Source organism: Falco biarmicus, chromosome 1 (assembly GCF_023638135.1).
Source record: "Falco biarmicus isolate bFalBia1 chromosome 1, bFalBia1.pri, whole genome shotgun sequence".
Lineage (NCBI taxonomy): Eukaryota > Metazoa > Chordata > Aves > Falconiformes > Falconidae > Falco > Falco biarmicus.
In genome coordinates this window covers 22,245,484-22,270,486 of record NC_079288.1, presented here as the reverse complement: position 1 = coordinate 22,270,486, position 25,003 = coordinate 22,245,484, and the positions used below count along the sequence as shown (strand labels likewise).

Here is a 25,003-nt window from a genome sequence, read left to right as displayed (position 1 = left end):
GGGTCTGGTTCTGCCTGAACGTGGTGAATGCGTGTGCCTTTATTAATCACAACAAGTTCCTGTTGGCAGTGTTTATCAGCAGGCAGAAGCCAAAACTGGGGAGTCAAATATTTTCTCACAGTTTCACTGTGCTGTGGTAAAGAAATTGGTCCCAGTCGTCTCCTTCCAGATCAGGTAGCAGAAAGAAATTAAGACAGGATTACTTCATTTCCATCCTGTCTCAACAAATCAAGCCTATAATGGGGGAATTTATCCCTTAGAAACGTTAGATGCAGGCCAGAAGCTACACTGCCGTACCCCACTGCTGTGAGGCTTGCGTGCTTTCTCCGCCGCTTAAAAATGAGCGGATCAGGTATGTGGTCTAGAGTCAGCTCAGTCCTCTTTCTTGTGCTAAAGCTAAGGCAGTTTTTAGGGAAAAGTAAGAGAAAAGAATGTGGCTTTCACTCTCTCGAGGGTTGTGTCTTCTTACATCTCAAAGATTTCAGTTTGCAAAGGACGCGTGAGATACCGTTAACCTATTTTGCAGGGAGAGCAGGGGAGCCGAGGCGCAGCGGGCTCACCTGTGTGCCCAGCGTGTCCCTGGTGAAAAAGAGCATAGAACAGATCTGTGAAGTGACATCCCGGTGCCTGCTGCCATGCCTGGCCCTTCCTGAGCACGGGAGAACAGAGCAGAGGAAGGAGAGGAGGAAGCGAACGGCATTTGATACAGAAAACCGTTCCGATTGTTTCCAAAGCTGTTGAACCTCTGAGCTGCCTTGCCCCTCTGGCTGTGCAAGTCCCACCGCATCGTTCAGTGCATTTCTGTGCTGTTCCAGGTTTCCCTTTTGCAGGATATTTGTGCCCTGCTCCGGAGAACGTAGGTGCTTGTATCGTACCAGGTCAGACTGGTTGCACTCTTCCTCTTGCCTTGGCTAGGAGCTGGAAAGCTCCTGGAGCAAACTGTGTATCAAGGTCTTCTGAAATGAGGCAGACACTTGTCTGCCTTCTGCTACGGTATATCCAGAAGCACCGAAACAAAATCCAGCCCTTGAGCCCAGCAGAGCCTGGGTCACTAGAGGAGGTGGCTGAGATGGGAAGATTCCTGCTGCCGTTTGTTGCTGGAGCTATTTTGTGGCTGCTGTAACAGCCTTTAGCTGCAGAGAGCCCTAGAATGTCCCCGTTTATAAGGAGAAGGGAGTTTATAAGGAGATATGAATTCTTCCTGCTGCTTTACAAGAATATGGAGAGTCCCGTAATAAATGTGAGGGTTGTGTTTTACACACTTCAATCCCATTTCATTCACACTATGTTCCATTCAGAGCTCACCCTGGAAGGAAACCTTGATCTGAGTGAGTTTTGCCAGGCCAGGCAGCTGGGGAAGGAGCCACGCTACATTTCCCGGGTGTCCGCATTCCTGTGCTGCAGAGGCCAAATCAGGAGCTACTGATCTCAAGGGCTGTTGAGCAGAGCTCTCTTCTGTGTCATAATTATGGAATCGCTTTTTATAAATTACTTTGGGTCAAATGTCCAGATGGGTGAATTTGGGGGAGCAACTCTGTCGTTGCAATAATGTACCATTTAGCTGGAATGTTTTGTAACCCAAATCTTTATCCCTGGCTTACCTCCAGCAGTAATTAAATCCTGGTTGTTTGCAGCCCATCCTCTCCCCCTCTCAGTGGATGTGCATTTGATTTTGGCGACCACTCGTTCTTTAAAAACAAAGGGCTCTGCAATTGTTAATGCCTTCACTGCTGTTCAATGCTCATTTCCCAATTTCATCTTACTCCCAAGCTGTGATGGATTTTGACATGGTCAAATAAAACTCAAATTAATTGGATTACACACTTCACTTGGGTACCTTTCCTTCTGAACATGAAAACAGTCTCAGTTGTTTTGTTTCAGGGCTGTGAAGAAGGGAAGATGGATGGGGCTGGAAACAATAGTCAAATAAATAACTGTTTGCATTCAGGCTTTAGGCACGGAATTTGGTTCTTGGAGGGATCTGGGTTAGGTCCTGTGCTGTTCTGCTGCCAGGCATTGCAGAGATAACTGTCATCCTTGGAAGTTAAAGAGATTTCACAGTTTTCCCTAGGAACTGCTTTCAAACAACTAGCTTGAAAGTCCTCTCTGTCATTGCCAACACTCCAGAAGTTGAAAAGGCTTCATAATGTGTCTGCTAACATTTCTGGAGATTTCACTTTATGTCCTTTGGGCTGGACTCTGCAGGGTAAGCAAACACCCTTCTGATCTTCCTGGTGTCTCTTGATATTTGCATCAATACAGCAGTGAGACATTTGCAGTCCTTTACTGCACAGGGTTCTCCTGAATTTTACTGTGGTGGGTTAAAGGGATGGGTGAAAGGCAGCACGAGGAAGTTTGAGGTCATGGGCAGGAGGAGAGGGACATTATTCCTGCATGGTGGCCTCCAGCTATGGAAAATGTGGACCTTGCAGAGGATTTACCATCCCAGTGACCAGGAGCCAACATCTTCTTCCAGGTTACATGCAACAGGAAATATGTTTTTAGTCATACAGCACTGGTCAGGACAGTGGATTGCAAGTCTTGGTAGCACCAGGACATGGGGGTTCCCCTCCTTGCTTTGTGATCTTGCTGTCTTGGTTGATCAGGGAATTTTTGCCCCAAGGTTTCCACAACTGTCGAATAGTGTTGTGGGGTGCTCAGATGAAAGATGCTACCATACAGGTACCCACACAGTTTACTAGAATGCTACAGTACAGGTCCACAGGGAAGAGGGTTGTTGGGTATAGTTTTGGAATTGCAATGAATAATAAGTTGCTTTTTTATATATAGTTGTGGTTTTTCTATTCAGTTACCAGCTGAAGTGGTAAGCCTGTTGGTTCAAGGATGAGGGAAGATGGGGACAGCTACAGGCTGCTGGTATTTATTCGTAACAGGAGAGGACTGAGAAAGATGTGCTAAAGTATAATGTTCCTCCCAGTCCTGCTGATGGCTTTCCCTTCCCTGCTCCACTCCCATTTCCATCTGTTTCCCAGAACTCAGCGGACCTGCCCAAACCATCCAGTTGAACACCTAAAATAATCCTAAACAGCAAGAGAGTTTCCCGAGTACGTGGAGGGGGCAGAGCACACCCTCTCCCCGGGCTTTCCTGCATCCTCAGACCCTCAGGGTGTCTCCCACCACCACCTCACCCAGGGCGAGCTTGCTGGGCTGAGGGGGTGTGTGTGTGTGTGTGCTGGGCTGTGCTCAGCGGTTCACTGGTGCCAGGCAAGAGGGAGCTCCAGATCCATGTTGGACTTCCCAGGTAGGCAGATGTGTCTTGAAGATCGGCAGAGCTACTCTTAACCTGCTGTGGCATTCAGAGGTGGGTTATACAGGTGTGCAGGAACACCAGGTTTTTGAGAAAGGACAACTTCACTGGGGTTATCAGAGGTGACATGAGCAGCTCTGCAGATGTAGGGGACACAGATGGAAGGGCAATTGCTCCAAGAGCCCAAATGACGTGTCCTGAAGCACCGTCTGCCCTTGGCCACCAACAGGCACCAAAGGCTTTTGGAGAGAAGTGCTGCCTGCTGGGACCGGGCAGCTTGACACTAACTGCTGTGCTCCTCAACACAGATGGAGAACCCCAGCTGGCCTCCACCGTCATAGACACCATCATGGCTGGCCTGCCAGGACCACGGGGAGCCCCAGGCCCCGTTGGGCCACCAGGTAATAAACTCGGTTGAGCTGCAAAGCTGTAATGATGGGGAGGATGAGCAAACAAAATTTCTGATGGAGACTGGAGTGGTCTGAGATGCCTGCGGGGAAAGCGAGTGGTCCTCACTGGAAGGGCAGCAGAGCAGTGAGTCCAGGAGTGGCAAGGGTGGCAAGAAGTAAACAGGTTTCTTATTTGTTGATAGTGGCAGATTGTTTTACCTTTGGCAGGGCACACCTTGAGATGTAAAAGATTAAAGACTGTCTTTAAGGGTGGGTTGTCCAGTGAGTTCCTTTATGAGAGCAGAGTTGTTCTCACCGTTGCTGCAATCCTGTCCTGTCGCTGTTAAGCTCCACCGAGCAGGATCTGGCCAGCTGCTCTGTGATGTGTATGCAGACTCTGGAGATGGTTTGAGCTATTCCAGATTTTCAGCACTATAACTGAAATCAGAATCTGGGATGAAAATTCAGTGTCAGTTCTTTTTCTCTGTGCTGATGGGTGGCTTAAAAGGTAGTATTCCTGCAACCATTAGTTTGCAGTTGCAAAACTCCCATTAGTTGCAGAAAAGGCTTTTCCTTTCATTTATCCTTCAACTCCTTGATTCTTTGACTTAGGCATTTGTATGGTGCATTAATGATTGAGGCTGATTCAGCTGTACTTTGTGTATTATGTCCACATTGTTTCATCTCAAGGGTTGTCATAAAACTAAAGCAGAGAGGAGTGTTGCTAAGTTCAGACTAAGCAAATATCCTGTCTCCCATTTGCAGGTATAATTTAACAGCTACTGTTGAGATACAATTATTTTTCCAAAAGGAATGAATCTGTTAAGTGACTGTGTAAAGCAAGTTGACCTGTTTAGGCAGCGTTTAACTGGGCCTGGAAGCCGGCCCTTCTGTGGTAGAGACTTTAAAAGAACCTATTGCCACTGGAGTGAGTAAAGAACAAGAGAGCTTTGCTTTGCCTTGCCACAGTCAGCCTCTCATGCTGGCTGGCTCCAAACCCTCTCTCCTTCTTATTCATCATCAACTTTTTGACAGCACTACAGGGACAGACCGTAGCAGGCGTGTGGGCTTCCCTTGCCACCTACAAGACCGGACTCCATTTCAGAAACTGCAGCTGTAGCTGTTCCATGGATCTAGTTTAAGTTTTCTCAGAAGTTGTAATTTTAAACAATGGAAGGGCAGCATGTAACTGACATCCCTCCTGCCTATTTTCACCTTTTTTTCCTCCCAGACCCCTAACACCTTCCCTAGGGCATAGGGATATATTATATCAGGATGTGGGTATCCAGTGATCCAGTGTGTGATGAAGCACTTCTGCTGCAGTCCTGCAATCCAGGAACGGCTCTTACCCGTTGAGAGCCTATGCAGAACAATGAAAGGAAGTGCATGCATTTGGAATTCAGGGTTCTTCCTTCTAAGTCTCCTTTAAATTGTCTCAAATGATGATTCCCACCAGGGCCACCAGGTGCATCAGGACCCAAAGGACCACCAGGACCTATTGGAGTCCCTGGGTCACAGGTAAGGTGCTTTGGGGCTGAGGGGCAGAGTCCGGGGTTAGATGTAAAATATCTTCTCATTGCACAAAGAGAAAGAGTCGTTTATAAGTCTTAGACCTGATGTTTTGTTCCCCATGAAATTCCGTGATTTTAATAGCTTTTGTTTTCATTCTGAATTATGTTGAGAGGTTGAAATGGTTGCACTTCCCGGATTTTCCATTAATCATAACAGCACATCTTGCCGTTGCTGTGTCAGAACATTTCACTGTGGCCTGAGTTGATGCAAAGAATCTAACATGGGCTTTACTAACACAGTGATGGAAAAATACTGTGTTTTATGTCACGTAAAGAGAACAAAAATGCATCAAGGCAATTCACCAATTCACCAAAGTGCATTTGTTAAGCCTACTTTTTCAGAAATAGCTCTTGCTATTCAAGAAAAATATCACAAATTCGCATCAGTTTGATTATTTATTGATACAAAAATTGTGGAGAGGGGAGGTAATAATGGAGTGTGATAAACTCACGCAAAAGAATTTATGGTAGAAGAAGGACAAAGTGCTCACATGGATGGAAAAAGCTGGTTAAATGGAAAGAAGTGAAGTCATGATGAGTAGTGAACTGCCAAGCTACTCAAAATTGTGGTTGGCTGATACAAAGGGACTCCAGTTTTGGGAAGAGTATTACTTAATGTGGAGGTAAACCAGTAACATCAAGTATTTTAAAGGAATCTAACATGACTAAAGAGATAGGAGTGACTGAAGAGCACAGACAGAGAGAAAAACTAAGTAACTAAGCAGAGGGATGTAACCTAGATCCTGATAAGAGGAGGTTTGGAATTGCTAGAAATAGAGAAAGGAGACTTACACTGTGTATTTATTAATCACTTTGAAGAAGCAACAGACAACAGGTTAGTGAAAGTTTGCCAGGGTAGCAGAATCATTTCAATTAGTGAATGCTCTGGAGAATGCTGAGAAACTCCAGACAGATATGAACACAGTGGGAAATTTGGCAGCAAAATGACAGATGCAGTTTAACGTGATTAAATATAAGGTAATTCACAATTTATAAATAGGTTCCGTAGTAGAGTCTGGCTTTTTGACATGCAGCACACGTTATAAATCTTTTATTTTTTGCAACAGATTTGTGGATTTCAGTGTTGAGCATCCCTGTGTAATCACACACTGAAAGTCACTGCTGAGAGCTGTCAAGAGCAAAGGATGCTTGGGGACACTCCAGCTTTGTTCACACTGCACGTTTGTCACGGGGCCAAACCCAGTGTGTGCCCGACCTGGGCAGCCCAGGGTAACCTCCTGCCCAAGGCCTGAGGTCCTGAGCCTTCTGAGAGCCCAGAGGCTACAGGAGGCCAGCCCAGTGTGTGGCTTGGGGTGAGCTGCTGGGGCTGACTGCAGGCCAGGAGCAACACGCTAACGGTGAGCGCTGCTGCCTCCCAGCTCCAACTGGGCGAGTGCTCCTCCTGCAGACCCTCAAAACGCTGACGTCCAGTCTTGCTGGGCCACTGAACCAGGTGTTGAGGCCCCTCGCAGCTCTGCCTAGAAAGCCCGTTTTGTTTCTCTGGATGCTGCGAGGCAGAGGTTCCCGAGGGCTGTTGTGGAGCAGGTTGGCTTAAATCACCAGCGCTCCAGAGCGGAGCAATGCTCTCGTTTCTGCAGTTTCCAAGGCGATGTGCAGGTCACTTGAGGTGGAAAAAAGCATCTTGCATGTGGCGGTGGGGAGCTGACATGCTGAATATAAACAAACAATATTGTTCTCTCCCTGTCTGCTTTATAGCTGCGGCTTTGCTGGGTGGATAAGTTAAGAATTTGGATCGATTTCTGCAGAGCCGTTCAATTAGTAGAAATCTGGAGACTATGCCCTTCTTATCCATTGGTGACTGTTTTATAGATTTATTCAACCCAGGGAGCAAAATTATTAGTAGAGATTGGGCTTAATTTGAAAATTGTTTATTAGGGTGAGTGAATAGCTTCAAAATAATTTCCACTGCACAATCCAATTAATTTTCAGGTATGTATGCTTACTCATGCCACCCACTGAGGCAATTATGAAGAGGGGGAAAGTAATGGGGATTTTTAAGCTAACCATACTACCTGTGTATTAATTTCTTCTTGGTAACTGAGAACAAGAACTATCCTGTCACACTGAACCTGTAAAAACGTTACACCAGTACCCTGCAGTGCCTTAAAAGACCCAAATAGATGGATTTGCAGAAACAATAGGGCTCAGGATATCTGCGAACAGAGCTTCCATTGTTTTTGTGTGAGGGTAAAAAAGAATCCAGCCCAATTGCTTAATGGGTGTATGAGGTTTTCAGGAGCTGAGGATCACTGGGAAATGTATTCATGACACCTACACAAAGGAGGCACAGTAGAAATTAATTTTTTCTTGTTCTGCATCTTTTCTAGGGCTTACCAGGCTCTCCAGGACAACCTGGGCCAAAAGGCTCCAAAGGAGACCGAGGAGAGAGAGTAAGGTTTTACATACACCGAGAGATTCCCAGCAGCATCTGGGGTGATGCCTCAGAAATTATATACAGCATAGGTCTTTCCAGTTCTGTGGGACTGCAGCCACGAGCAATTTTAACTGTAGAGTTTCTAGATCTTCTACACGGACCAAGATGGGGGGTTTACTGTACAGATCATGGGTTGAATTTCTTGCAGAGTCTGGTGTTCCCTAAAGAGACTGAGGTAGCAAATGCTTGGTATGTAAAGGCTTGTGGAGACTGACTTTCTTCCACCAGCCAAAGCTCTTCAGTGTGGAGTATTTTGAGTGGTCTAACAACTCTTCCTTCTGTGGCCATAAGGCGGTGAAAGCTCATCAGACTTTTCCTGAGCCAAAGCCACTCCCCAGGTCAAACTATGTCCTTAATATATTTGGAGTATTGAAATTATGTTTTTACTATGTTCATGTGCTACACCTCAGTCCTAGATGGGTTGTCAAGTGCTAATAACTAAGCATAGAAAAAAGGGCTGTGCGAATGTTATGGCCAAACTGGTGAAGTTTACGAAATGCCAGAGAAAAGCCCAACAAGGATATAAATGTGTCAGATTCCCAGGCAACATTCAAGCACAAGGAAGGGTTTCAAAGTGGCATTTGCACCTTCAGCTGCTTCTGTTCAGCTTACTCTCCAAAAGGTCATGGTCCGTGAAATCTCTGAGAGACAGTAGGAGTGCAAAATCATTGGAGAATGTAGTACGTGGTGGAGGATCATACAGCAAATAGATCTGCAAAATGTAGAAGTGAGCACAGATGGACAATCACTAAGACCCTGCTGTGAAGCAGAGTCTAAGAAGGGAAGAAGATCAGGAGAAAAATATTGGTTCGTACCTCTAAAATGATGGGTAGCTGCAGCGGTGGCTGCATTGACACCACCTTGTGCTACAGCTGTAGAGAACAAGTTCCCTTTTCTTCCAAGTGCCACTTTTACCATCACATAGATGGAGGTGAACGTGGAGGTCTCCAGCTGTAAATGGGTGCCTGTAGATGATGTGCTGCTACCCTATGGCAGCATCTCGTCTTCTTCATTTCTGCTCACACTCCCAGTCCAAAAGACAGAGGAATGTCTGAAAGAGCTGAGAAAGACAAGTGCAAATTGATTAACCCCAATTTGATGACTTCCCAAATTCATGAGAATTACCAACAACAACTATGTTCCTCTGTCCAGACTGTGTGCAAGGAGAGCAGGTCCCAGTGGCTCGTGTCATTCCCTGCTGAGGCACGTCACCCCAAGGAGCAGTGGCTATCTGAGGATGGAGCATGTATGCTTTTAAACAGCTCTGTTATATTTTAGTATCTTTGCATGTTATTTTGGGGGCTTGGTGCCTGTTCTTACATAAGAAGTCACTTGCAGCTCCCTGAAAGACAGAGATCATTTTCAGAGACTGTCAGTGATTTTTTTAGTAATGGTTTCCTTGTGCAGATCAGCCACTTTGGGCAGGTATCGGCTTCAATAATAGGTTACAGACTGATGTATTTCTGGAACTAGAATTTAACATTCTGATAGAGAGCAAAACCTTAACTGATGAGATTTCAGCACAGGTTACTGACTAAAGCTCATTGCCATTAAATTATAGGTTTCAGTTTAATTAAAAAAAAAAAAAAAAAAAAAAAAAAAGGCATGGCACATGCAAAGTGTCAGGTTTCCATCCAGGAACCTGATAAGAGATCTTTCTCAGTGATTCATTTAACATTTTGCTTTAGCTTGGGATTGACCATATTGCTGAGACTACACTTACTTTGGAACAAAAGCTTTGTTGCGCTGTGTCCGTTCAGTACCGACAAACCCTTTAGACTTTGATTTTGTTCCCTCCTTGTTAGATATTCAGAATTGCAACTCTCCTAGGTTTGGGCCAAATGAGATTTTCAAATATAAAAATGTCTTGCTAAATAGAAAAGATAAATTGTATTATTTCTTGTCCTTTCTCTGTTAGTGTAGGAAGCGAAGCAAATAGCTTTTTCTGGCAGAATTTCTGTAGGATGTCTGTGTGCTTTTTGTCTTTTCTAAGTGTGGATTGGAATGCTGGTTTTGACAACTACATGCTGCAGTTTTGGGTTTGGTGGATACAAATCAGGGCTAGCTTTGCACAGAGTGGAGGAGCTGTGCAGCTGCAAAGAAAAGCAGAGGAGGGTTTACAGTCTCTATTGAGATTTGTGAAACTGTTGTTACACATTCTTCCTGCTTAATCTTGGAGAGAACACATGTAGAAGAGACCTGAAGCAGTCTGAGCGCATCCCCTGGATGGCACGTCTATATGTGTGCTGCTCACCATCGGCCTCTTTTTGTATTATTCTTAAACCGTGCCAGTGAGGGATACAGCACATCATCTCCAGGCAGTCTTCAGAGGTACAAGAGATATTTCTAACATCCAGCCTAAATATCCTTTGATCCCCTTTAAGCTGATAACATCCTTTCTGTTTCTCCTGGACACAGAGAACAGTCTGTTTATGTATTTTGAGTGCGTTGTTATGTCTCCTTTCTGTGGTTTGCCTCTTGCCTGGGCTTTCACAGCCCTTATTCCCTCCAGTGCAGAATCCAAGTTCATCCCTTTGAAGATGCTTGGAGCACCCACCAAACTGGGCCTTCCTCCCAGCGCTCTTCGTGTCGGCACGGGCCTTTGTCTGGTGCTGGCTGGCTGCACATGGAGCACCCTGTGCTCATGTTTTGTAGTTGCCAAGGGCCATTGCTTTTATACACAGCAGCAATTTGATGGACACACAAACAAAGCAGCTCTCCCTTTCTGGCAAATACTACAAAAAGCTGCCACCAGCTAGGTGGGTTTTTTTTGGGGGGAAAAAAAGGATGGGTTTGTTTCTGTGTAGGTCCAGGGGAGAAGAGCCAGGATAAGTATGTAGCTGTTTCATCAATGGATTTCTAAAGATGCTTTTAAATTTTGCCTTCTCTTCCCAAGCTTCTGCTTTCTCATTAAATGATCTACAGCTGTTCTCCTGGTCAGGGATTCTGCCCTGCTGCAGGGTGGGAAACCAATGCTGCAGAGGAAAAGAGGGAAAAAAGATGATAAGTTCAATGCCATTTCATTCTGCCCCAAACCAACATGTACCATTTCAAAATGTTTCTGTTTAAAAATGAGAAGTTAAAAAAAAAAAAAAAAAAGAACAAAAAAGCCCCCCCACTGAGAACAATGTGAAAATTAACACAGCAGGAAAAAGAAACAAACCAACCAAAATATTGTACATGTGTTTTGATCAGTAGCTGTTGGGGTTGATGCAGGGATGTGTGTGTGGAGCAGGAGACAGATTAAATCACTGCTCTGTGGGAGTCCTGGGCTCTGCTTGCTGTCTGGGGCAGCATCAGCCCATCAGTTTTACTAGAGAGAAGAATGCAGTATCTTTGCAAGAAGGAAATCTCCAGCCAAATTCCTTCCTGGTATAATGTAACTGACTGCTGTAAAGTTCAAAAAATTGTTAATCGTCTTACTGAGTGGGTACTGAGCTGAGCAGCTCTGTATCAAACCAAACTTCTCCAAAGTGTGATGGGATTTGGAGCTGATACTTGACAGAAAACCGTGACCCCCTTTTGCTGTCTCTAAGTGATAATGTCAAGGGAGAGGAATTTTTTTCATATTATTCCAAGTGTAAGGTTTTTCATTAAGCCATCTTAATTCCACTAGTAAAAATTACACTATGTTCTTGTCAAATGGAAAAATATCTCCTAATGACACTTACTTTATTTCCAACAGGGGCAAGCAGGTCTGACTGGAGAGAGGGGCATTAAGGGATTTCCTGTAAGTGATGTACTTGCGGGTGTGTGCAAGACTTAGATGGATTTGGTGCTGGTCTGGCACCATAAATACCACCTGGCAGATCCCCTCTAGCCAAACCTTGGCAGGCAGAAGCCCCCTCTGGGCCCCGCGAGTTTCTGGCACTGCCGGAGCCCAAAGGTGGGCACTGTGAAACAATTCCAAGTACATCAGCTGCCCTCAGCTCCCTCCTGCACCTCGCTCTGTCAAGCTGAGCTGGAAACCCTCTAAGGAGATTAAGAGATGTCTCCAAGTGATTTCCTGGCAATACCTGAACAAATGCACACAGGAGATGGCACACGTGGCTAGGGTGCACACAAACCGGTGGAGATGAGGGTTGGCTGAAAGTCAGCTAGTGGAGCAAGCTCTGGGTTTTTGGCTGGCAACATCCAGAGAGGTCCCAGGTCCTCTAGGATGTTTCTCTTCTCTCTTCCTTAATTCCACCTCTTCATTTTGTACAATTCGCACAACCTTTTCTTCACTCCTTCCTCCCATGCCCACCCCCGCTTTACAAGTATCTCAGGGATGTCCAACAAGTTTGTGGAGCCCAGGCATTTCCACTCTGTTTAATCATCGGTTTGTTAGCCTTGGTTTACGTTTAACTTGTAGTTTAATCTTTCCATGTCATCTGTTCTTTGGGAAATGCATGAGCTTCTCGGTTAGGGGGGGGACATCAGACCAGTATTCACAGCACATAGGGATCTTTGTTCAAGAAAAGCTTAATGAGCACCTTCAGAGGCAGAAAGTGATGTGACAAATTAATGAAAGCAGAATGCAGGATTTTATGTTCTAAACTGAAGATGAACACATGCGTGTTTGGTGGAGGGGAGCAGTAGTTTTGTCTCGGTGTTTTAGCCTGAAGCGTTGCTCACCAAGAGCTTCATGAGAAGTCCTGCTGTGGGCCCAGGCCATGGCAGCCAGCCCCTCCTGCAGCTTGGCCACAGCTGGTCAGAAACGTGTCAGCAATGGTGGTGCCCTCCTGGGAAGCTGACAGGAGGTAGGACAGAGCGCTCTGGCCCTTGGCGTGGTGTGCCAGAGTCAGTCTGGTTTCTGCTGGTGAAACACTTCTGCCTTTAAGTTGATCCTTTGGAGGGAAGGGATGCCGGTGATCCTGGCCAGTGTCCTCAGTCACATAAAAACAAATTTCTGTTTCTTGTTTGTTTTAGGGTGAACCAGGCAAGAAGGGTGAGGAAGGTGACAAAGGCGCTGATGTAAGCTTGTATTTCTACTGGGGGTTTGCTCTGCCTTTTTACTGTCCTTCAACCATATTCCCTTTGGCAGGCCGGGTTGGGGGGGCAAGGGTCGTGTCCACAGCTGAAAGTGCAGAGCAAGCGATGATGTGAACCTTGGGTTTGAACTTGATACATGCTAGAACTGCTGGTCTTTAAGGTTTCCTTGGCCACGTTGTCAGCTGCCCTTCTCACCATGCTCTGAACACCTCCTAGGTCCCCTGTGGTTGTTCTGCTACACAGAGCTGCCACAAGGTCGGGAACTACTCCCCCCCTGTCCCTCCCACAGGCTCAGGGACAGACCCCCAGGAGAGATCAAATGGCCTGTGCAGGGTTGGCATTCTCAGCCTCTGCTCTCCTGCCCCAAAATCCTTCACAACATCTACCTGTCCCTCCAAGCCCATCTCGAAGGCATTGGGGGGAAGAAACTACAGCCTGAGTGTACATGAAGGTATGTGGACAGGCTTCAGGCAGCATGTGGCCCAGCTGGGAGCTCTTGGAGAGGCACTGTGAAGTCCATCGGGATGGGCTTGCACACCACAGTTCCAGTTTATGAGGCAGCAAGAAGATGGTGCTAGCCACCTGTCCCCGTTCCCCGGTGTAACAGCGAAGAGAATGCCCAGGTAACTCACCGGTGTTCAAAGTAAATGTCAGACAAGAGCAAAACCTGTTTTCCAGGTAGTTCAGCATATGTTAACATAAGTTGCACCGTAGGAAGGTTTGGCAGGAATATGCACCCTGGGTTTGGCCCACTGCAGAAGTAGGAACCAAACCGAAAGGCACGTGTTTGCATCAGAGGCTCGGCTGACACGGGGCAGGTTGTCTCCTTTTTTACATCGTATTTAAGTGTCCACGTTGCATAGTTTGGTGTTACGGAGGCAACGCTATGAACGAGAAGGCTATCCTGCAACACATTCCAATGTTAGTTTTCTTTTCCTTCTTGCAGGGGGAAGGTGTTCAACAGCTTCGAGAAGCTCTGAAGATTTTAGCCGAGAGGGTATTAATTCTTGAGCACATGATAGGAATTCATGGTAAGCGTTGCTAAGGTTTTCTTTTCTAGACAACTGCGGGCTCCATTCAGGCAGCTGCTTGATGGTTAAACATCCTCCCAGTCTCCTCAGCTCTCTGTCTAGTACTGTTTAAGCTGGGTTTCAAAACTAGGTACCCAACGTGACTTAAGTATGCTTAGAACTGCTGAGGACCTAGCGCTTCTACCATGTACAAGTTACTCTGACTTTACAATAGCAGGTGAAATGACCCCCACAGTAATTTTTATTACAATTAAGAGAGCCAAGTCACGAGCAGCAGCTCAAGCCATGTGGCACAGATCATCTACCAGCTTCCCAGGGAGCTGCTTGTTCAAGTCTTTAGGCCAGATCATTTAATCCTGTTAATAATGTCTCCCAAGTGATTTTAACACCACTGAGGCCCTTGCCTTGTGTAGCGCTGTGTTTTACAGAGAAAGGCCAAACAGTGCTACCACGTTATCCTGAAAATCAGCGATCACTGAACCTCTCATGGTTATAACTTACATAAAACCTATTTTCACCCTCAGATTTAAAGACGGTCTCAGTCTCACAGGTTCTTCGTTCAGGCAGATTTTGTTTTCTGTCGAGGCTATTTGCTCTCCCATCACTGGTACAGTGTGTGGCATCACCCCTGACGAGAGTTTTCCTCCCTTGCCCAGGGTGTGAGTTTGTGCAGCTGTCGCAGGTCAGGCTTCTCCCTTCGGGGTACCTGAGGATCAATTCTCGCATAGCTGCCAAAAGTTGCTGGGCTAATTTCTCCCCTTTCAGAAACACAGTAGAGGCAAAAGGTAGTTTGGCTTTACTATCCCCACCTGCGAGAAACGAGCCTGCTCCTTGGCACTGACCCAGGCCCGTGGCGCCTCTTCCCTGTACTCTCCTGGACACGTGGAACCTCATTGCTGGCCTTGCTTAGAAAGGACGCTGCTCACACCTTCCTTCAGATTGATACCCACTTGTATCGTGGAGTAGCCTTTGGATATTGATTTAGCCTCTGAAAATGCTAAATAGCTAAAATGTCCAGCAGGTCCTAAGCGAGTCGCTTTAAGTCAGTTGCAGTAAGGCAGCACGCTTCGGGAACGCACAGTCCCTCCTGGAGCCAGCCCAGGGCTAAAATGAAAACGTTGTTGGGCACTTCGAAGCCGGAACAGCATCAGTGCGTGGTGCTGTGTCGTATGGCTGGGCTGGCTTAGGTGTCTGCACTGCTCTTCACTGTTCAATGACCATCTGTCCTTTAGGGGCCCAAAGCACTATTTATTTCCAAAAGCAAGAGGCAACAACGGCTTAAGCTGTTCGGGAAATCATGAATCACAAACCCATGATTTAACCACAGTCACCCTGACCTTACCTCTACATTAATCCTAGCTTGCTTCATATTTTCATTGGATTTTATACACCAAGGGCAGGAAAAGATGTTATTCTGCTGCTTTGCTTTGAGATGGTGGAGGTACCAGCAAGCTGCCCACTACGTCACCTAGGCAGCAATCCGTGCATAAGAGGGGAAGGGGAACCCAGCCCGTAAGCACAGTGCAGTGTATTTACAGGACCCAGCGCCTGGCCCTCCATTATCTTTTACTTTGTACCTTCATTTAGACTGCTATAAAGCAAAAAGCTCATCAGGAAGCTTGGACTGGGGGATCCACGCAACTTTGCCCCTGCAGAACTGTCTATTTTACCTATTTTTTATATTGTCTGTTTGGCAATACGGCGGCAACAAGGCATGCGCTGCTGTTAATTTGAAACAGTCGTTTCAGCAAACCATTTTTACTGACATAAATGTATTCTCTGTTATTGCTTGGGATGGAAACGATTTATTTATACCCACATATACTTCTACACCAGTGTAACTGCATCAGCAAAAATGGATGATTTTTAGTTGTATCGTTAAGGCCATATTTAAACACCTATATTGCATGACTTCTTTAAATAGTTCCTTTTTACCCAATAACTATAGATAATTATATTTTTACTGCCCGTTTTTGAGATAGTTCCATTCTGTAACTTAAGACATATTTTAGGCCCTACAAAATACTGTTTAGAACTTGGAAAGTAAGGCATTTTTTCCTTGTGCAATTATGTTCATCCCTGTATGTGTATATGGTTAAAAAAAAAACAACAAAAAAACCAACAACAAACAGAAAAAGACATAAAATAACCAAACAGAACTTCCTTGAGCGCAGACCTCCCTGCACGGAAAGGCACCACACAGGTTTAGATCAGCCATCCCCAACTCTCTGGTCCTGTTCCCGCCGTAGGTGTAAAGGATTTGACCACAGGTTCCTGGGCAGCCCAGCTCAGCCCAGCTTTAAAGACCCACGCAGAAATGCCAATCGCATGCTCTCATTTTCCCAAGAAACTCCACAACCAGCATGGTTTCCAAAACCACAGCCACCCAAGCAACAAGGCAAAACACACCAGCAAACAAATCTCTTCTCTGCAGTGGGAGGCCACTTTGAGATTATCTGGCCGAGCAAGCTGCAGAGCGCAGCCCAGCAGGACACACGAAAGCCCAAATTGTTTGGCAGTGTTTACTTCCAGCAAACACGGCCCAAATCCTCCAGCAGCCAAACGCTCACTTGAAACAGAACTGCTGCCTTGTGGGATCAAACCAAGGCTTGTGAGGTTGGGCTCTTGGCAGGGAAACAAGCAGATGTCCATCTCTGAAGGCAGAAGGAAGAAGAAACTGGGCCATTCGAAATGATGAGGCAGCACTGAGTTATCTGCATCTGTTGCTGACTGCCGGGAAGACAGAGTGGCTGCAGTCAGACGTGTGTTTAGCTTCGGAGGGCAGGAGGCGCCTGTCACCGTGAGGCAAGCTGGGAGAACGGGCAGCTAATATTTATTCCCAGCTTTATCGCTGATTTGGCTGTAGCCTAGGGTGGATCAATCCTTTTGTTCAATCTTTTCAGAGCCTCAAAATGTCCTTCTTCACAAGGGGTGAAATGGTGCTTAAACCCCCAGGAGCATCACTTCCCAGCGACCGCCTGGCCCCGTCCTTCAATAACAGGAGTCTGTGGGCGATGATGAGTAGCAGCTGTAGCCCAACCAAAATTATAATCCGTAGAAGAACAGTGCTTTATAAATGGAATTACAAATGAGAACAGGACCTGCTGGGTCACATGCAGTAAGAGTACTTACACCCCAAAGAGCTTAGACAGAGCAGAGGGAAAAGGCCTAGAATAGGAGCAGTGTGATGGCAGCACACATGTAGCTCCGCAATTGCTTGCCGGATGCAAAGACAACAGGAGGGACGACGCATCTTCCAGAAGAGGTAGCATTCAGAAGGGCCCATTGATTTTTTTCCTTAGCCTCCTCTTTTAAATAGCGCTCTCCCGTGACTTTCTCTCCTTACAGACTCTTTGTCTTCCATTGAGCCAGGCTCTGGACAAGACGTGATCCCGGGCTCCCCTCTGCGAAGCAGCATCAAGATCAAACGAGGAGGACCCCCGCAGCCGCAGGCCTACCAGATCCTCTCTTCACTGCTGGATGACAGTGAAGCCAAAAGGAGAAGCAACCGGATGAAGTAGGAGCATCTCTGTGTTTTCTGTGCCTGTTCACCAGTTAAAGATACAGTATCCCAGTGCTTAATTGCAGAGTGCAAATGAAGTGGGTAGGAGGCTGCAGTGTTGGCCACGGGGTTTCCTCACCTGGCCAATCCTAAGCCCTTATTGCAGGGAATGTCTTACCCATAGCTCAGAGAGGGCCTTCAGAACCTTTTTCTTAATTTTGTTGTTTTGCCTTTGGAATCCCAGATGGAGGGTATCCTCAGAAGCTGTCTACAGAAATGACGCCTCCTGACTGTGTCTCAAGAGTTTAATCCTCCCCTTATTTCGTCACTGCCCCTGAAAGTTACTCAGTTAAAGCACTGCTTAATTGGCCAAGACAATCAATCCCATCTAGACCCAAAGCCGAGCCTTAGCCTCATCCATTGCCAAAGCTGGTGGCATCTGCTTTTATTTCATGGGGTGTGTCATGCTGACTTCCAGGTGAAGATACCACTTCCCTAGGCCATTAAAGCATGACCTGCAAGGATTTCTTTGAAGCAAAGAACAAATTGGAAAATTCAAAGAACATTTTAGACTGTTACTCTGAAAATCCAGGTTACTCTTTGTCCTTTAGCATCAAAATCTTGGCTTTTCATGTTGCTAAATGCGTGTGAGTGGCACTATTTCTATTTGTGGTTGGCGAAGCAAGGATTTCTGATCCAAATGTTTGTGGCAACACTGACTTTCTATCTTCAGCGAGATTAGACTCTTTCTGTGAAAATACAGAGCAGTTTGTATAAGATATGATGGAATTGTGCAAGAATTTTCCCATATTGTGTTCAGCTTGTGCACGCATCCAGAGATAATTTAAGCAATAGCTAAGTATTCACAGAAAAGGATAGTTTGCAATAGTTTCTTAATCCTACATCAATAAGGAAAATGTTTTCACACTGTTTCATTTTTATCTTGTGAGTAAATCCTTGCCATTTGAATCTGGAGCCAGTGTAGTAGCAAAGCACAGCCTAAGGAATTAAGAGTCTTGTCAAGAGCTTATCTTGCACTGGGAGTGAAATAAAAAGTCATTTTACTTTTTGCAATAACTTGTTATTTTGGGGAAGGTCCCAGCTTCCAGGCTGAGGAAGCTGAACCTGCCCTTCAGTGGCAAATGAGTTGCTACACCTGCTGTGCAAACCAAATCGGACAGGTTGCTATCATTCATGTAGACAGTGATTTTTCTTAGAAAGGGTGAGACTAATCAACTGAACCAACGGTACTATTTTTAAATATTTTTTTTAACCCCGCCTCCTGTTTTGACAGTTTTCAAATTCAGACCAGGATGAAAGTAAGCAAATTGAGTTTGTGTTGGTCATTTTATGGCGTAAGTCAGGTATATTGGTCACATTCTGTCTGGTTCCTGGTGCAAGATACAGCTATTTGAAAAAGGTAGACTGTACTGCTACAATCGTTCTGTCAGAAGCTGTTGCAAAGACCAGCAACTGTATGGTCCATGTTTTTAGCTATGTTTGTCACCCAACGTGATCTTCCCAAGGCAAAACAAGAAGCATGTATACACTGGGAAATGGGGCTTAAAATGAAGGAGCTCTGCCAGCCCAACATTAGCTACACATCAGATTACCTTTCCATATACATCGTGAACATGGTAGATCTACAGAGACATCAGAACATCCAAATCTTTCCCCTGAAGAGCACTGTATTTTCAGAAATGAACAGGTTACAGGCTACTTCGGGATGACTGGATTCACTCTGTGTCTTCATTTGGCCCTGTCCTTCAGAAATCCAACCGTCCCTCCCAAAACAGTGAAATGGGTGAGCTGAGGCCAAGCCAGCACCAGAAACTTGTCCTCGTACAGAAGCTCTTTACTGCTGTACAGCTAAATAATAAACAGCCTCAGTTTAAGCTGGCTTGAAGGCTGCAGTAAATGAATTAATTGCCCTGCTTTTGAATCCCGGCGTGATTGGCTGATGCCAGCGGTGGAGCTCATTCAGCAGTCAGCCCACGTAGGTCAGGTTGTGCTTCTGTACACTCAAGTTTTCCTTTGGACAGTTCAAAGAAGCAAGCCCAAAGCATTACGAAAGTGTGGGGAGTTGAAGGCAAGGTATAATCAGGTGCTGTCTTTCCCCAAGACTGCAGTTTTGCCGAGAGCTGATGCTCCAGGCTCCAGCATTCCTTTTGCCTGCCTGTACCCTGAATTACAGCTGGAGTGTGATATAGTCAGAAAACAAAAAACCAAGCAGGACTGCTGAAGTCAAGCAGGTTACTGGCCTCAAGTAGTCATCCTGTATTCATAATCCTTTCGGGAGAATGAAAGAGTCTCCTTGAATGCATCTCAGTTTCAAACCCAACACTAACTCTAAATCCAGTGCTAACTCTAATGACAGTATATATATATAAATGATGCCGAATTAAATCAGGGTCTTAACGAAGGCTGGCAGCCAGCGCTCAGCCTAAAACTGGTCACAGACACAAACAGCTCAATTTTCCAACATACGGCGTGTGACTGCAGCGCTGTAGAGCAGCCCGTGCCCCTCTGTTTGCTGCGAGGGCCACAGCTCTGTTGGTGGACAGCTAAGCATGGTGCAGCCTTGGAACAATCTTTCCATTTAAGAACTAAAAGTGCAAAGAACAAAAAAGATGTTTCCCCATTTACAGGCTGATTACCATGTAGGAATTGAGAAGGTACTTGATTACCTCTTTGATGAATTGGGACCATCTTGGTCTTGATCACATGGCCATTACACAGCTGGTACCTTCCTGGAGATATCCCCTCGCGCTACCAGCGGGAAACTCAGGTCCTGGCGTGAGGAGAAATCCCAGTTTGGTGTAACCGCGTACGCTGGGCAGGCTGGTGCTAGCTATAGTCGCTTGCCACATGAAGAAAGTGTCCTCATGGCAGCTTCGGGGACTAAACTAAACCAAAGCAGTCGTTAAAAAGGGAAACGGCAAAATTCAGTTTCACTGGTCCTGTAGCTACCGGCTGAATCTGGGGAAGAGGGAGCACGACGAGGCCATTTTCACTTCCCTGACGTTTTGGAGCCCTCACACTGAAAGATAAATTTTTCTTCCTCCAAGTTTGCCTTCCTGAATTCAAAGCTATTGCATTAGCTTGATGAGTACTTTCTTCAAGTCATTCCCATTGACTAGCATTTTGGATTTGAAATTATTTAAATCAAATTACTGGCAAGATGAAAGGAAATTTAATGGGAGTTGTTTGCAACGAATCCTGCCAAGTCAGTTGTCAAAAGACTGGTTAGATTTGGGTTGCAACCATCTTAATTATTGGCTTTTCCAGATTTCTGTGAGCTATGTAATTTTTTTCTCCCCACACTTCTTGCTTTATTTAGCTACATCTCTCTCTTATGCGGTACTGTATCTTTAATTTGGGTGACAGCGGGATCATACCAAATGGACTTTCTCTCAGCTGGGGTTTCATTCCTCTCGACTTACACAAGGGTTGGACCACACTGCTGTGCAGTCCCAGTTTCATTGTGTTTTAAAAGGTGAACACAGCCTCACACGCTGACATTAATGATACTCATGACTAAGAAAACCACTCCAACCACATTTTCCATCTTAGGCAGGATACTAAGGTTCATTTTAGCCAGGGCATATAATGCATCTTGCCGTGTCTAGGTAACTTAGAGAGTGGATTTATTTTGAATGCGTGCTCATTTAGAAATATATTTTAATTGAAATGTTTAGTGCTTTATCTTACATGCATACTGTGCAATACCATAGTGTGTTCTTTTCCTTTTTTTTTTTTTCCTAAGACTTTTTTGAAATTCTTAATGTTTCTTTGAGCTCCAGTGTGTTTTTGACTTGGATCAGTTCTGGTGGTAGTAACGCATTTTCCTCACCTGGAGCTAACCAGAAGCAGCGCATTGCACAACTAAAAGTCTTTGCAATTTGTGCACCCTCGTGCTCACCAGCAATCTGGTACTTTCGGGAGGCAGAGAATGCTTCTCTCCCGAGTACCTTATTTGCACTTACTGTAAAGAATTGATAGCAACCCAGGGAAAACATGAATGAACCAGAGAGAAGAGCCCTCACCTGCTCCCACCAAACTCCACAGCAATTTTGCCATCAACTCTCAAAGGAACAGGCCATAAAGATGAGCTCCAGCTCTCAGCTAGCCCGGACTGGGGCTGCTGTCAGTGGGGCAGAGCATCTGGCTCACAAGCGGCTTTCTGGGAGTTTGGCTCTGGGACTGGGGTTCGCTCCCAGTCCCTGCAATGAACTATTTTAACGTAGGAACCTGACCACTGTGACAAAGGCTTCTAAAAGACAATCAGCTTCTGGAATTACTTCTTGATACAATTTATTGGAAAGCCATTCTCCTCCACGTTTACAGCTTCTGTCTTAATCGAGATTACATTCCATTCCGGTGTTCGGTGATATAGGGGGTTAAACTACTCGCAGTTTCTGTGATTGCAGTGAAATCAAGCAATTCAAAGGTGCTATAATTGTTCACAAAGCACATTCCCATCCATGGAAGGAAATGTTAACGTTTTCACTAGTTATTTTACGCAGTATTTTTTTATTTATATCAGTGTGTTTCGTATGTGTGCAAATGGTCCCAGCTTCTCTCACTGTAATAAGCTTTACAACCATTTGGTCTTTTATAGGGCAGCCATACGCAGTATCTTGCAATCCTGTAATTTCTTAATTTAGAGCAAGAATAAATCTCATCTGACATGATGAACTCATTTATGGCAGGCTCTAATGTTTGTGGTAAACACAACCTGTTTGTTCCACCTCTTGCATGGTTACTTACCTGTTTTCATATTGCTATGTTATTGTTCAAAATATCTATTTCTCTTTATTTGCTATGGGTTTTGTTACTGTATATGGAATGTTTTGTATTCAGCATTTTCTTACAGAGCAGAGTGGGAACAGTATTCAAGAACCCACAAATACCAAAGACCTTTCATGTAATGCACTGAGAAATAAACATACTGTAAATGAATATGATGTCAGGTGTCCTGTATTTACAAAGTTCAAAGCAAGTTCAAGCTAACCGTATCCTGAAATTAGGGCACCTGTTTTCCTTTCCTGCCATCTCAGCTTTCTCCGACTGCATGTATGTTTGCATGTCTCTCCAAAACCAAGATTGTTCCCAAACGCCCTGATGGCGCTGGTCATCTGTGGGGCAGGGGGGCACAAAGGGCCGTTGTTGTTCACTAAAAGCCAAACCTGACAGTTTCGCTGCCCGCGGTGGGACTGACTCCTCTGCAGGTAGCAGCAAGGCGTCAGCAAGCCCGACTGCTGCCTCAGAGGTGCGAGCTCTGTCTCCAGGCCGTACCCAGTCACTGCTCTGCACCCCTGGCCGCACCAGCCAAGTGCAGGGGCATATTGCGCCTTCGTGGCCAGGCAGCGACCTCCTGCAGCGGGCTGGGTGAGCCTGCAGGGCCGCCTCGCAGCGCCGTGCCTTGCTCTGCAGAGCGATGCGCTGCCTGGGTACGGCCAAGTCTTCCTACAGGAACAGCCCCCCTGGTCCTGCGGGAGTTTTACATCAGGACGGATCCGGGGTTCACCGCTGCCCCTCCGCTGAGCTGGGGCACCCTGGGGACGGGTTGGCTGCAGCAGGAGAAGCAGCCAGAGAGAGAACTCCGCAGTGCTTAAGAGCGTAAATTAAGATCTGTTGTTACTTGCAACTTGCCTCCCTTCCTCCTGTTTCCTTGCAGCTCAAGGAAGCTGAGCTGGCTCATCTGGGACAGCAAGGGCTGCCCGGGCCCCCTCCCTGCGATCCCCCGGTGCCTGATCCAGAAGCAGCTGTGTTTGCCCACTTGCAGGTTCTCTGAATTTTCCTCTGGGCTTATGGAGACCCTCCAGAGCTGTCACCTCTTGTGACAATTCAAACTGTTAGAAGAAGGTGTGGTTAGGGACCTTTTTTTTTTTTTCTTTTTTTTTAACCTTCCTACAATGGGGACAGCTACCCATTTAGATGCAACTGCCCATCGGTGCGCAAAGGGAGGCTTTACGCTGCGAGAGCCTTGGCTGCAGGAGAGGACCTGGGCTGTCTCCGTCACAGATGTGACAGTTCTGGTTTCTGAACTTGTTTTTTATATCCTAACAAAACCAAGAGATATGTAAATTGCAGCCAGTTCCTTTCCCCTACCGATCAGATTACACTGCAGATATGCAGACAGCAGTATTATAGCAAAGGCTAAATCTTGTAAACGCTAAGAAGCGTCCACAGCGTCAAGGCCCCTACTTCATACAGCTTTTTGCATCGCTGAGGAGGACATCCCAAGGTTACTTGGTGCCAAACATTCCCATGCAGCACTTCTCTGGGTCTCTCAGGGTGTATTTATCTTGGTTTTTGCGTCTAACACCTCCAACTCTGATATATTTATCCTTGCAAAAAGTCCTCTGAGGGAAGGCAGCTCTGTTAATCACTGCTGTACAGATTGGGGTTGCCGGATAAAAGGCTAAATTAATTTCTTGGGACGTTTGTGGCTGTGCTGGTCTGCCAGGCACCAAATTAGCATCAGGCCCATGTTGGTCTCTGGACCACTGTGGCCGCTGCTTGTAATCGCAGCAAGGGGAAAGGACTTTTCCTAATGCTGAACACAGCCCAAGAAGAATCAATGGCAGAGTTGAACCGATTGAACTTCCAGCAGGAGTCGATGAAAAGAAAATTATATATTCAAAAATGAAACACACTTTGAATGCACTGCCTTAACTCTTCATTAACCACATGCTCGGCAGCAAGTTGCTGTACAACTTGATACAGACAGACAAGCATTACCACTACAATAAGAATGGCTCCAACAATATTTTCTTCATTCAAGCAGCTGGAAAGGCTCTCCAGGGTTCAGCCTGTTGTATGTGGCCGGGAGAGGGCTGCCAGGAGTACCCCCACCCCAGTGCAGCCTGAGTCAGCATCGGTAACCCCTGCTCACAGGCTGGGGAATGGGATGGGGAAAGCAGTGATCCTGATACGGGAACAAACCAATCCTAAACTTCCCAAGCAATACTGTGTCCATAAAGGCAACTACTACACTCTACGTACTGTAAAGAAAATGTAAGCAGGGAGATTACATTACCCTATGCATCACTGCTACCTCTGTTAGGACAGTGTGTCTACAGCTCACCAAAAATGGTGACAAGTTGGTTCAAAGATGGACTGGAAAACACTGGACTACTCCAGGCTTAAGGAAACTGCTTGGCATCGAAGAGAGACGGGTGGCTGGTCGGCCTGACTTGGTTATCTCTGAGACTCTTTATGAGCGAGGCAGAGGCTGTGCAGGAGGGCAGGTCTTCCCTCCCCACACCCCAGTCCTAGGACAGGATCAAGCACCCTTAAACAAAGCCGATCCCTTTTTTTTTTTTTTTATCCAAGTGACAAACTGAATAGCACACATTCTTTACAGCCTAGCAAGAAAAAGGTATTTCAGCCAGTCTGGCACTGAACACAACAATGCACTCTTTTAATGCTGATGATAATTAACCATTGTAACAATTTGCCAAAGGATGTGGTAGAGCTTTTACTCCAAGACATTTTTCAAATTGAAATGGCTTTCTCCTCCCCTATATGAGAGAGTGTACGTACATACATATATTCCCACTCAAAGAAGAATTTGTTCAGGAGAGCCATACTAGATAACCAAACTGGTAGAATCAGCGATCACAAAGTTGCAGATGACCAGTGCTGTGCACACCAGCTCTGTGCAGCACCCAGAGAGACCCAGGCTACGATGACTGACAGCCCAACCCGTGGGACAGGGCTCTCCAGGATGGAAAATTTCTGGCATCAAAATTTTCGACTGACTTGAGACATGTACCAGGGCAAGCTGGAGGTGCCCTGCTGATCA

At 45.9% G+C, this 25,003-nt stretch overlaps 1 protein-coding gene across 5 annotated transcripts in view; it reads left to right on the top strand.

Moving 5' to 3' along the window:
- Window positions 1-22,152, top strand: part of COL26A1 (collagen type XXVI alpha 1 chain) — a 195,347-nt gene extending 173,195 nt beyond the window's left edge. For all 5 annotated transcript variants that reach the window (XM_056330029.1, XM_056330019.1, XM_056330012.1 and 2 more), the window contains 7 exons: window positions 3,577-3,669; window positions 5,114-5,175; window positions 7,577-7,639; window positions 11,369-11,413; window positions 12,595-12,639; window positions 13,604-13,688; window positions 17,037-22,152. In XM_056330029.1, coding sequence (XP_056186004.1) covers window positions 3,577-3,669; window positions 5,114-5,175; window positions 7,577-7,639; window positions 11,369-11,413; window positions 12,595-12,639; window positions 13,604-13,688; window positions 17,037-17,209 — 566 coding nt within the window. In that variant the 3' untranslated portion in view covers window positions 17,210-22,152. The remainder of the gene's footprint in view (window positions 1-3,576; window positions 3,670-5,113; window positions 5,176-7,576; window positions 7,640-11,368; window positions 11,414-12,594; window positions 12,640-13,603; window positions 13,689-17,036) is intronic.
- The last annotated feature ends 2,851 nt before the right edge of the window (window positions 22,153-25,003 follow it).